This window comes from Nelusetta ayraudi, unplaced genomic scaffold (assembly GCF_046127955.1).
Source record: "Nelusetta ayraudi isolate G7.1 ecotype Tasmania unplaced genomic scaffold, CSIRO-AGI_Nayr_v1 ptg000042l, whole genome shotgun sequence".
NCBI classification, from domain to species: domain Eukaryota; kingdom Metazoa; phylum Chordata; class Actinopteri; order Tetraodontiformes; family Monacanthidae; genus Nelusetta; species Nelusetta ayraudi.
The window spans coordinates 7410220-7422345 of record NW_027466092.1 but is presented as its reverse complement, the minus strand read 5'-3'; the positions used below and the strand labels follow the sequence as shown (position 1 = coordinate 7422345).

Genomic DNA, 12126 nt, shown 5'->3' with positions numbered 1-12126 from the left:
AGCTTGCCGTAGTTCACCCTCTGCTGCGCTGCCCCAGATAATGCCCCTTCATAATTCATGTTGGCCTCACTGCATGCAACCAAAACGTTCTGTTCAAAATCTGCTAAATTTAGTTGTATCAAAGTGAAGTACAGTCTGTTTCGTGTTCCTCCAGCAAGCTTCTCCAGAAGATTTGCCCTAAACTTTGTGATTGACATGGAAACAGTCGTCAGTGAGTGATTAGCCTGACGCTCCTGCTAGAGTGATGCAGCGTTTTTTTTTTTTGCAGGATGTGTGTGAGTGCGCTGTTTTTATCGCCGCTGATTTATGCACTCATAAAACATTGAGCCGGGCCTCTTCTTCCCTCTGCAGCGGCTGGAGGGAGGAACTGAATGCGGTTTGAAAGAAGCTCAGTGTTTTCCTTCTCGCAGATACTTTTAATGTTTATTGGTTTGGGCAAGAATCTCTCATCCAGGCCAAAGTGCACTTAGGCACGAAGCAATGAGTGGGCGGCTTGATGACTGTGCCAACACGTTCTTGTTGAATCCATCGTCTAGCACCTTCATTTCATAATTATTTTTTGCAAATTAGGACGTAAAAGTGTCTATAGTGGAAAAAAAAACATATTCCAATAGACATTGCATGGATCCACAAATGGCTCGTGTGTTCAATGTATTTCTCCGGTGATTTCCAGGTGGAACCGTTCTTCATCAGCCTGGCCCTCTTCGACGTCTCCAAGAGCTGCAAGATCTCAGCCGACTTCCACGTCGACCTGAACCCTCCCTGCGTCAGGGAGATGCTGACTGACACCTCGGGCCAAGTCTCCCCTTCGTCAGACTCCGAGGGAGGAGGAGGAGTGGGAGGGGGAGGAGTCGTGGTGAACGGCGACTCTGCCAAAGGGAACGGCCTGCCGGCTCTGCAAAGGGTGGCGGAGGCTCTGCTGCGCTTCCCCACACAGGTAGACACACAAGTGTTGTCATTTATTTATATAGATGAAGGTGTAAAGCCTCCATACTTCACCCATTTTCAGATCTTTGATTTTAATGCTGGACTTTAGTGAAGCATGAAGCGTCCCTTCATAAACAAGCAAAAGCAGACACTTTGTTCTACCTTCCACATGTTTGGAAGGAGATAAAGATGTGGCAGCCGTGGAACAAACACATTGATAGTGCTGGAAGGCTGGACTAGAGGCGTGGTCTAGGTCCTCTTTTTAAAATCTTTCATGTGAGACCTCAGTTGAGCTCATTTAGTTTGGACGTGTCAGAATCTCACAAGCAAGCCAGAAACTCACTGTGATGTGATGATGTCATAGTTGTTTCTTCAGGGTTCTTGTCACAGTTAATGTTCGGGCAAGAGTTTACAGTGCAGTCACACCAATAGGAGAGTTTGCGACTTTGCTGCCGCATGCACGCACACACACACACACACACACACACACACACACACACACACACACACACACACACACACACAATTTTGTTGCTCACATCTGCCTCTTGGACTATTTAAAGTCAGTTGGCAAAGACCAATGGTTGTCAATCATCAGGGATGCCAAGTGTTAGTTAGCAGAAGTCCCTTACCATTTCCATGACAGAGCTGATGTCACCACGAGACCTAAAAGAGAAACAACCTGAAAGTGAAATAAAATGAAAGCAGCATAAATGTGAAATGTGAATGTGAGACTTTCTTGCACTTTAAGTAAAAAAACAAAAACACAGAAAACCCAGCAATTCTAACTCAGAATTCAGCCGCCTGTTGCAGACCAGACAGACGAAAATAAAATGTTCCCAAATTTATGTTTGTCTAATTCTTGGCATCTGTGAAAGTTGTCCCAGCAGGAACACACTTTCACACACACACACACACACACACACACACACACGCACACACGCACGCACGCACGCACGCACGCACGCACACACACACACGTCATCTGGGCAGCGTCACACAAACACGTGCACCCAAACAGGGCAGGCTCTGCCTCTGTCATTAGGGCACTATTATAGCTGGGCAAGGCCACAGTTTAAATGAGGTGCATTGGGTGCGGTCCAAGGACAGAGACGCTGCTTGTAGCATCTATCATCTGCATCAGCACATTTCTCAAAGCCACAGCTTTCCTCTCAGGCCATTACGTAACACTTCATAAATCCAATGCATGTGTCGAAGCCTGAATATTAATCGTTAGGGTTGCACACCAACGGGAGCAGAGCCACGGCTGGTTTTGGGGAAGTGGGACTGCAGAGGTTTTGTTTTTCACATCCACATTGTTCAGAATCCCGTGTTTAAATCTAATTATTGTGCACAGTTGTGATAGCCTGAGTTTTCTTTAAACTAAACACCGGACTAGTCTCAGACAGAAGAGCACAAGTGACGCTGCTTTGGTTATGGTTACTGAATACTGTTTGCAACCGACAGAATACGCAGGCCCACGTACCGAAATAGACGCTAGCCTCTTGCGGTTTTCCTGCCTCACTTGAATCGGGTGCAGGCACTTCCTCTTCACTCATCCTGGAGAGCTGATGAAGATTAAGAAGACAATTGGTGCTTGATAATGGCTGATCTTTTTCACTGCACTCAGAGAAGCTATTTGTCTTTATTCTGTCAGTTAATGTTCTGTACTTTTTGTTCCTTCCAAATGTTGAGAACCTTTACAGTTCCCATATCATGCATTTTATTATTCATTCGAGACACTAATAGAACAGTCTGACGCAATTAATGACCTCCCTAGCACTAAAAAGCCCTCCAAATCGCTCCAGAAAACAGTATATTTACAGCCTTGGAAAAGGATTCCGTGTAGTACCTCACACTAGCTGTGTAAATGAACACCACCAGGATGGGCGTGTTGTCACCTACGTCTTTGGAATTGACTGGTTTTATGGGCAGCATGTTAAAACACACACTTTCTGAACAGAGTAGCTGGCCAAAGAAGAGTGCATTGATTTGTTTACTTTTCATTGACAGGCTCGAGACAAATATTAATGTAAGAAAACATTGGTAAAATATTTTCTTTGCAAAATATTGTACCTCCAGAGAAAGATTGTAGGAGAAGAACTTTGGTGGCCTCCTCACTCTGTCCCTTTTCTTCCTGCAGGGTATCTTCTCAGTGACCAACCCTCATGCAGATATCTTCCTGGTGGCCCGTATAGAGAAAGTGCTGCAGAATGGCATCACGCACAGCGCCGAGCCGTACATCAAGACGTCTGATATAAACAAGGTCCTCTCATTCGCAAAATAGTAGCAGACTGAATTCTGCTGGCAGGTCAGCGTATGAAAGTTGTCTTTGTGTTCTGTTCTCTCCGTATTGATTTTGTGTGTTGTTTGGCTTTGTGTCTGCAGACTGCTCAGAAAGTGCTGAAAGCTGCCAAACAGACATGCCAACGCTTGGCCCAGTACAGGATGCCGTTTGCCTGGGCGGCCAAGTAAGACAGAAATAATCACTGAGTCAAAATATAATATATAATATATATAAATATCACAATCATAAAAAAAAAACATTATCGACACAGGCACTAAGCTATAAAAACGCTAAACCCCCTAATTCATAATGTTTTAAGGATTCCACTGTCATAAAAGCCATTAGTAAATTCATATGTACGTATCCCTTTTAATAATATTACTAAAAATAAAAAGGTACTGTATTGTCATTTATTTAATGACAATAATAATATTTTTTTGTATTTAAATAAAGAGCAGGAACAATTATAAGGAGGACCATATACATATAGTTGCCAACAAGGCAATGATAAGAATTTTTCAGATATTGAATATAGCAGAGGAGAATAGGCTTTAAACTAGCAGTAAACCCCTCATATTGGCAATAACAGCAATGCTTTTAAAATGTTGGCATCAAATGAAAGTCTGACGCACATCTGTACGTCACACTATTTCATTCCTGTATAGATTTTAGACTTTGCAGGACTTGAGTTTACCAGCACCCTGCTTATTCTGTTTCTCTCTCCTGATGCTGTTCATCATGCCAGATTTTTTTTGTTTTTTGCTTTCCAGGCAGGTGTTCAAAGATGCTCAGGGCAGCCTGGACATGGACGGAAAGTTTTCTCCTCTGCACCGCCAGGACAGCAGCAAAATCTCCACCGACGACATCATCAAGCTGCTGGCTGACATCAGAAAGTGAGTCATCGGCAATTCTTTTCTTCGAGTTCAATCATCTTTTTGTGCGCCTCTGGTTATTAATTTCATGTGTGCGCACAATGCACTGAGGGATTCTCATTAATCAGGGGCACTTTTTTTAATTTTTCGTTTTTTTGTTGTTGTCTCTTGCCTATCCATGTCAGGCCTGAGAAGAGCAAGCTTCAGATCATCCCTGGACAGCTGAATGTCACCATTGAATGCGTCCCCCCTGACTTCTCAAGTATACCACTTTTTCTGGCTCCCTACTTTGAAAATCCAAATCATAATCCATTTAATTCATTGCTTATGAATGAAGAACAACAATGTAATCCTCATCTTCTGATTCAGTCGTCACTGCTATTCATTTACGACACTTTACTTGGATTAGAAATAAAAGGTGATGGAAATATTTCATTAAAATGTTGAGTTTTTCCATTTTTACCAACTTGCATCTATTTTATCTCTTAGTCAGTACCAGAATTTCTGTCAGTCTTTGTCTATATGACCAGTCTCTGTCTGTCTTAATTAGCAGTGTTGGCATTGAACTTTTTTGCAACCATGACTTATGAAAAAAAAAAAAAAATTGATTGAAAATTTGATTATTTTGTTCCATAACTCGTGCGGCCTTTGCTCCAGACACAGTTACGTCCTCCTACGTCCCCGCCAAGCCTTTTGAGGACGGCTGCGAACGGGTCTCAATGGAGATCGAGGAGTTTCTCCCCGAAGAGGCCAAGTACAACTATCCATTCACCACCTACAAGAATCAGCTGTATGTCTACCCCCTGCAGCTCAAGTATGACAACCAGAAGACCTTCACCAAGGTAAATCACAAGTGATGCTAGTGAGTCTGTCAGCGAGGGTCGAGTTTCCCTCCCTGACGCTCAAACCTCACTGACGCCTTTGCTCGACTCTGTGCGTGGACTGACTGGAGTGATGTGTCCTCAACGACAGGCGAGAAACATTGCAGTCTGCATCCAGTTCCGAGATTCAGACGATGATGGCGCCGCCCCTTTGAAGGTGAGCTTTCTGGTCTACTGTGTGATGTGCGAAGCGCAACTGAACGTGTTGTGTTTGCAGTTCAGCTTAAGGCGACGTCGTCCTTGTTTGTTTTAGGATATTGAGGGAGTCAGTCAGATTAGGGTCCAATTGACTAATGTGAGGCAGCGAGCACACACAATTCGTATAGGAGGGAGCAAAAGAAACATCCAGAACATGCAAACTCCACACAGAAGAAGCCCCAGGCTCAGCGATCAAACCCGCAACCTTCTCGCTGTGAGGCAGCAGCGCTAACCACTGCACCACCATGTCGCCACAACTGACAAAATAATATAAAAATGCGACTTTTTATAGTGTTTGCAATAGGAAATTGCAACTGAATTAAAGGGATAAAGCAGGAGGTTGGATGGGATGGATGCAAATGTTTTTTACAACAATATTAAGAAAACCACCGAGGGGGTCCTCATTTAAATCAGACCCACTGATGAGGGGCGACAAAGGGGTTCACAGGAACTGGCTGTTCCAGCTGGCAAAGGACGATAATGAGCTGCGATTCTATTTTACTACTCTGGTTTTTTCTTTTGCCAAATATTTGTGGGTGGAAACTCTCATCGCAGCAATGCAGACTGGACTTTTTGCTATTCCGTGAAAAAAAAAAACACAGAAAATATTCAGCTTGAATTACCGAAACATTCGTCCTGCACGGCCTTGATCGGAGCAGTCCAGACAAATGATCATGTAGTCTTGCATCTTACATCTCTGAAACCTGAGATGCACACACACACACACACACACACACACACACACACACATCTGCTGGCACTACTTGAAGTACTCTGGGGGTTGGAAATTGTTTGCCGACAGCGAGGGGCAGCCATCAGTCGGTGCTCCTCTCTGGAGATTGCAATTGCGGGCAGCTGAGGGGAGGTTCCAGCATCACGCTGGGAATTCTTGTGAGCCCCGATGTCCAACATCAGGGACGCGAAATCAGAAATAGATCCGAGTTCTCGCAAAAGGCTCAGAGAAAGTATTCTGACCCGTGCAGCTCGCTTGTCATTTAAACCGATCATTCGATTTGCAAGTGGACTCACCTTTGAGTCACGAGCAGCACAGTGCCTATGCGAACAGGAAACAGGAAAGCCTCCCTGACAGATAAGACTCTCCACCCCCATCTTGAGGCAGGTAATCATTGCCTGCCATCAGAGTGGGCTATTTTCCCATGCCAGTCCCGTGTAACATGCACACTCACTGCGCCGTGTATGATCTGTATCTGATCTGTGTTGAAATCAGTGTAATCCCTGTCCGCCTCCCTCCCACTCTGTCCTGACTCCACATCTTCAAGTCCCCTGTTTTGTTTTTTTTTCCACCATTCCATCAGTCTTAATGTCAATCATTTGATTCCACAGCACTTCAGCTGGCCGGCACTGCTCATTATTTTCCATTGGTGTGACGAGGAAAAATGATTAGTATCCTCGGTATTTTCACCGTTCCCTCCCTGGGGTGATACTCTGTGGAACAAAACTCACTTTAAAATAATATGTGGCTCATTTTTAAGAAAGTGTACCTCATCAGAAACAGTTCTGACAAGCTGCCCTCTGTGATGTCACTAAAAGGCAGCGGTACCTCCCCCACGTTGGCGACATAACGCTCACAGCATTGTCCAGCAGCCTTGTTTGTTTTTGTCTACTTCTGAAATAGTGGAATTTACAAGAAAGAGAGGCTGTAAACAGAGAGCTAAATCTGCTGTTTTATACAGAGAGAGTTTACTGGATTACGAATTAGGTGAAAACTGGTGTAATTTGGGACCTTTTAAATAGCAATACGTGCTCTTGTCATAGCTGCAGCTTCCAGTGACTCTTAGTGGCCTACAACAATATTAACATGTACTGCTGGTCAGTACAAGTGGATTTAAAGTCTTCTAATTTGTTCCACACTTTTCATAGGGAGGGGGAGGTGTCCATGCTTGCAAGACAGCCTGTCTTTCAGATGCGTGTTTTAAAAGTTTTATAACAAGGCCTCTGTGTTGGTCACATAACATGATCTTCGCCCAGTTCTTGTTCCCTCTTCTAGTCTTTTCATTCTCTAATGTGCTGCAATGATTTACTGATTCAGACAGTGAAGGGTCGCACTGCTCCCGTTGTTAATCTGAATATTGTGAGTATTTTTATGAACATTTGGTGACCAATGATGCCTTCCCTTTCAGTGCATCTATGGCAAGCCAGGAGACTCTCTCTTCACCAGCAGTGCATATGCCGCCGTCCTGCACCACAACCAGAGTCCAGAGTTCTACGATGAGGTGGGAGACTGTCCTGACTTTCTTTACCTCATTTGTTTCTGAAAGTTTTACATCACGCAGGATTTTCTTTTTTTGTGTCGTTCTCACCGGCGCGATACGACTGGTGAATAACAAATTCGATCTCAATGAAAACCTGTAAAGCAAAATCTTGGGTATCTTTTCATGTCCAGTGCTGAAATTCCTTCGTTAACACTGAGTTAATCCAATAAATCTGTCTCAGGGCAGAGCTGGAATTGTTTAAACACACACACACACACACACACACACACACACACACACACACACACACACGCACACGCACACAGGAAGAAAGGAGCTCAGCTTTAGAGGTGCGGTCAGGATACTGTGGGTGAGATAGAGCAGAGGGGGTCCATATGGCCGTGATATCAAACGGATTATGATCTTAACATTTTCACCACATGCCCCCATGCACATGCACAGGCTTGCCCATTGGGATTTACCGCCACATGCTCAACCCCCGGTCATATTGTGGAGAAGCTCTACCTAAATGAGACTGCAGTCATTCAAATATTTTTAACATTTGAGCATTTTCCCCTCGTGAAATCCCTTTGAATACACCAACGACTTTGCTTGCACTCAAAGTGCTGTCAAAGTATTGTACGTGCAAACAGTCAGACTTTTGCCTGAGTGAATGCGAATTGTTGACATTCTGATCATTTCAGACGGTGTAATAGTAGCCTCTACTTGTTTAAACTCATTTTGCAGACGGTGAGTCTTTTGTAAGAAATCCTGCACGGAAATATAACACTGAAAGCTATTTTTATTTCCACTGCTGCCCCCTGGTGGATAATATGATTTTTATTGCACAAAAGAAGCTGTTAAGAATTTTCAGTTGAAAAGTTTATTTGTAAGAGAACTTGTATTGGTATCTGACACACACACACACACACACACACACACACACACACACACACACACACACACACACACACACACACACCTGACACACAGACAGAGAAACTTTCGTCTTTCTTTGAGGCGTAGAACAGCATATGAATGTTTGCTGAACTTCGCGCATTGCTTCTCTTTCGGCAGGTTAAGATTGAGCTTCCTGTCCACATGCATGAGAAACATCACATCCTCTTCACTTTTTACCACATCAGCTGTGAGTCCAGCAGCAAAGCCAGCAGCAAGAAGAGAGAAGGAGTGGAATCTCTTGGTGAGCGTGCAAAAATTGTTTATGTCCTGGAAAGCATTATTTTCTTTTAAAAGCAGTTAGATAAATGTTCATCTTCTGGATTCACACATATTTACTTAAATATATTTGTCTTCCCTTACGTGTCCTAGTGGGTTACTCCTGGATACCTTTGCTCAAAGACGGGAGGATGCAGTCAGTGGAGCTGCCGCTGCCGGTAGCAGCCACCTTGCCAGCCGGATACCTGTGTCAAGACGGCAAGAAGGTGCTGTTAAAAACATTCTTGAGCATCACTTTCACACTGTGTCAACCATTTCAAATCCCACGCAACATAAATGCAGAGATTTAATAAATAGAGATAAACCAAAGAGATGGACCAAAGATTAATCAAACGCTACAGCTGAACAACCAGACTTATTGGGTTTGTTAATCCATAGGTGTTGATCAGCACTGCATGATTACATTGCTTTCAACAATTTGACAAAAGAAGTCGCATTCTAACTTGAGTAAATTCACTTTGTTAACAGTCCCAATCAGACATCAAGTGGGTGGACAATGCAAAGACGCTGTTCAAAGTGCGGATCCACGCCACATCGACCATTAACGCTCGGGTACGTCTACTTATTTTTCATTGATATGCACATACATGCAGTTTGATCTCAGCTTGAGCCAGTGTGTCTGGCTTAACGACAATAAATCTCTTCCTGTCTGCCTGGTGGGTTATCCTCCTCTTCTCTTCCTTCTGCAGGACCTGTATCTTCACCAGTTCTTCCAGCACTGCCAGCTTATGAAATCGACATCAGAGGGCAACCCAGCAGAGCTTATTAAATTCCTGAAGGTGAGTTACAGAATAGGGTTCATTTTTTTAGGAGTTCCAACAATTATCAACAGTGTTCAAATATGACAATTTATTACCGAGGCTACATTTGCTTTTCACATAATTTTCTTTTTTTTTCCAAATCACACCTAGACCACTTACCTTTGTTTTCCCAATTAGGATACACATACATTGAAACACGCACACTCTTGACTCCACTCTAATGTGTAATGTCAAATTTTATTCAGCTTTTACATTACTGAAATGCAACGGATGTCATTGTTTTGGCTAGAAGAGGGCGAAAATCACATCAAATGATGTTGTGGGGAAAAAATGGATAATGGAGCTAGTCAGGAAATAAAATGACATTTTCATTACCACTTGGTCTTAATTCTGTCAGCTCCTACTGCACAACCAAAACATTGCTACGCGTACGCTGTCATGGTGGCATCCTTTGTGCACGTGGGTCACTTCAGAGCCGTAGACTGTTCACACGAGGACCTGGTGGCAGTCGCATTTGAATTAGAATGTGGACAACAACGCTAGGGATGCACCAATACCACTTTTTTTTAAACTTGCATTTCAGTACTTGCATTTCATCACTCACCAATACCGATGCTGGGTACTTAATAAGGTCATTACACATCAGAGAATTACTTTGTTTGTTTTTTTCCCACAGATGTTCTGTTATTTGAACAACATTCCTCTGCATGTTTTTCTAGAACATGTGGTGCAGTACAAACACGCATATAACAAAATTGTCACATACATGTATGTAACTGGTATCGGTTTCGTGGTGGAATGTATTTTAAGAGTATGAGTAGAGTACTCAACCCTGGTATCAGTACCAATACCCAATACTGGTATTGATGTCGGTGCATCCCTAAACAACACAAAAAGAAAAATCAGAATTTCAGCAAAAAGTCAGAATTGATTGTTATGAGGTGCAGCATGAATAAAGTCTCAGTCGTCAAAATACCCACATTGTCCTTGTTCAAGCTTTGCTTCCTCAATGTTGTCACCCTGCTGTTTTATTTTGTTTTCATTTTATGACACCTGGCCCCTCTTGTTTTCGCCTAATGTTGCCTTTGTTTGCCTCCCCTTCTAAATTCCCACAGTGCCTTCATGCCACGGAGACGCACGTCATCGTCAACTTTCTTCCGACGGTGCTGATGCAGCTGTTTGAGGTTCTGACGGCGGCCACCAAAGAAGCCCACGACATCGCTGTCAACTGTCTCCGGTTCGATGGTCTCTTGCACTTAACGTGCCGCTGTCTTGTGTCGTTTGTCGCCAATACGTGAGCAAGGCCTTGCTGTGTGCTTTCAGGGTGATCATACACATAGTCTCCAAATGTCACGAGGAGGGCCTGGAGCACTACCTGCGCTCTTTCATCAAGGTAACGTGCACGGCCAGCCGCAAAAGTGCGGCAGCGTCTCATTTTTTCTTTTGTTTTTTTTGGTCTTTTTAAGATTTATAGTACATCCATCCTGTGTTAACTCTATTTCATACCCTTTCCTCTTCTGTAGTATGTGTTTGTGACCATGAACCCAGCGACAGGGATCCCAGCCACCACTCACGAGGTGCTCGCCTTGGCCATGATCGCCACCCTCAAGCAAACTGCAGATTACAATATCAGCAATAAACTGCTCAAGGTGGGTTATCCGACTCTGATCTGTCTGCACTAGCCAATATGTATTCAGCTGCAGTATCGTTATTGACCAGTAGGGGGTGTACCTGCAAACTGTAATGAAGTATCTCCTCTTTGGATCTTTTCCTGTTCACTTGAACATGCCACTGCTTCTTTTGAACATCCTTTGTTTTATTACTTTGCCATTTAAAGTCTTTCTCCCCCCCCCGCCCGAACAACCGCAAATAACTGTTCTTTCCCAGACTGGTTGAAAATTGGGGTATTGTGAATCTAATGCCAGCCAACCTTGGATTTCTCTCCCACAGTATTCCTGGTTCTTTTTTGAGACCATGGTCAAATCAATGGCCCAGTACCTGCAGGAGGGCAACCGCATGAAGGTTGGTATTTGATGACTCCTTCAGCCTTTCTCCTCACATCTACTGTATATTTTGATGCAACTTTGTTTTGGTTTGAGACAAACCAGAGATCCATTGCCTGGGCCAGGCGTGGATCAAACATACAAATAATTACCGCTTCTGACATTTTAAAATATGATTGTTTTCATGAACTTGCCAGCAATTAAACTGATAGTGACTCATGCAGTCATGTGTTTCATTTTAACCTTGCCAAGAGGCTGTAATACATTAGACGTTTTTAAATTGAAACAGCCTCCATGCCAAACATGGAGGCTGCACAGCTTTGATGCCAGCACCAAGCTTTAAGTCATCTGCACAAACAAAAATGTTCACCTCCAAGTTTATCTGGCCAGTTGTAATCATTTTGTACCTGGATTCATGACATTTTATTTTTTGCGATGCTCTCAGCTCAACCTCAGTCAATCATCATAAGTTTGTTCCGATGTCGCTGCAGATGCCCCGCGCCCAGCGCTTCCCCGACAGTTTCCACCAGACGCTGCAGTCGCTGGTGTTGTCCATCATGCCTCACATTACCATCCGCCACACGGAGATCCCAGAGGAGGCACGCAGCATCAATCTGAGCCTGGCCAACTTCATCAAGGTAGTAAAAGTGCCTTCATGCATTCATGCAAAACCAGCCCTTTCTTTCAATCCTGTCAAAAAAATCTTATTTGTAGAAATACCGGTTATCCGTTTAGCCCCATTTTTGTG

At 43.7% G+C, this 12126-nt stretch overlaps 1 protein-coding gene across 4 annotated transcripts in view; it reads left to right on the top strand.

Moving 5' to 3' along the window:
• The window catches only part of dock11 (dedicator of cytokinesis 11), a 52715-nt gene that overhangs the window by 16002 nt on the left and 24587 nt on the right, over positions 1-12126 (top strand). For all 4 annotated transcript variants that reach the window (XM_076033965.1, XM_076033966.1, XM_076033963.1 and 1 more), the window contains exons 12-28: positions 674-937; positions 3071-3193; positions 3316-3398; positions 3985-4107; positions 4272-4348; positions 4744-4928; positions 5059-5124; positions 7307-7399; positions 8456-8579; positions 8708-8820; positions 9083-9166; positions 9304-9393; positions 10491-10612; positions 10699-10768; positions 10899-11024; positions 11326-11397; positions 11870-12016. In XM_076033965.1, the coding sequence (XP_075890080.1) occupies positions 674-937; positions 3071-3193; positions 3316-3398; positions 3985-4107; positions 4272-4348; positions 4744-4928; positions 5059-5124; positions 7307-7399; positions 8456-8579; positions 8708-8820; positions 9083-9166; positions 9304-9393; positions 10491-10612; positions 10699-10768; positions 10899-11024; positions 11326-11397; positions 11870-12016 (1962 nt within the window). The remainder of the gene's footprint in view (positions 1-673; positions 938-3070; positions 3194-3315; positions 3399-3984; positions 4108-4271; positions 4349-4743; positions 4929-5058; positions 5125-7306; positions 7400-8455; positions 8580-8707; positions 8821-9082; positions 9167-9303; positions 9394-10490; positions 10613-10698; positions 10769-10898; positions 11025-11325; positions 11398-11869; positions 12017-12126) is intronic.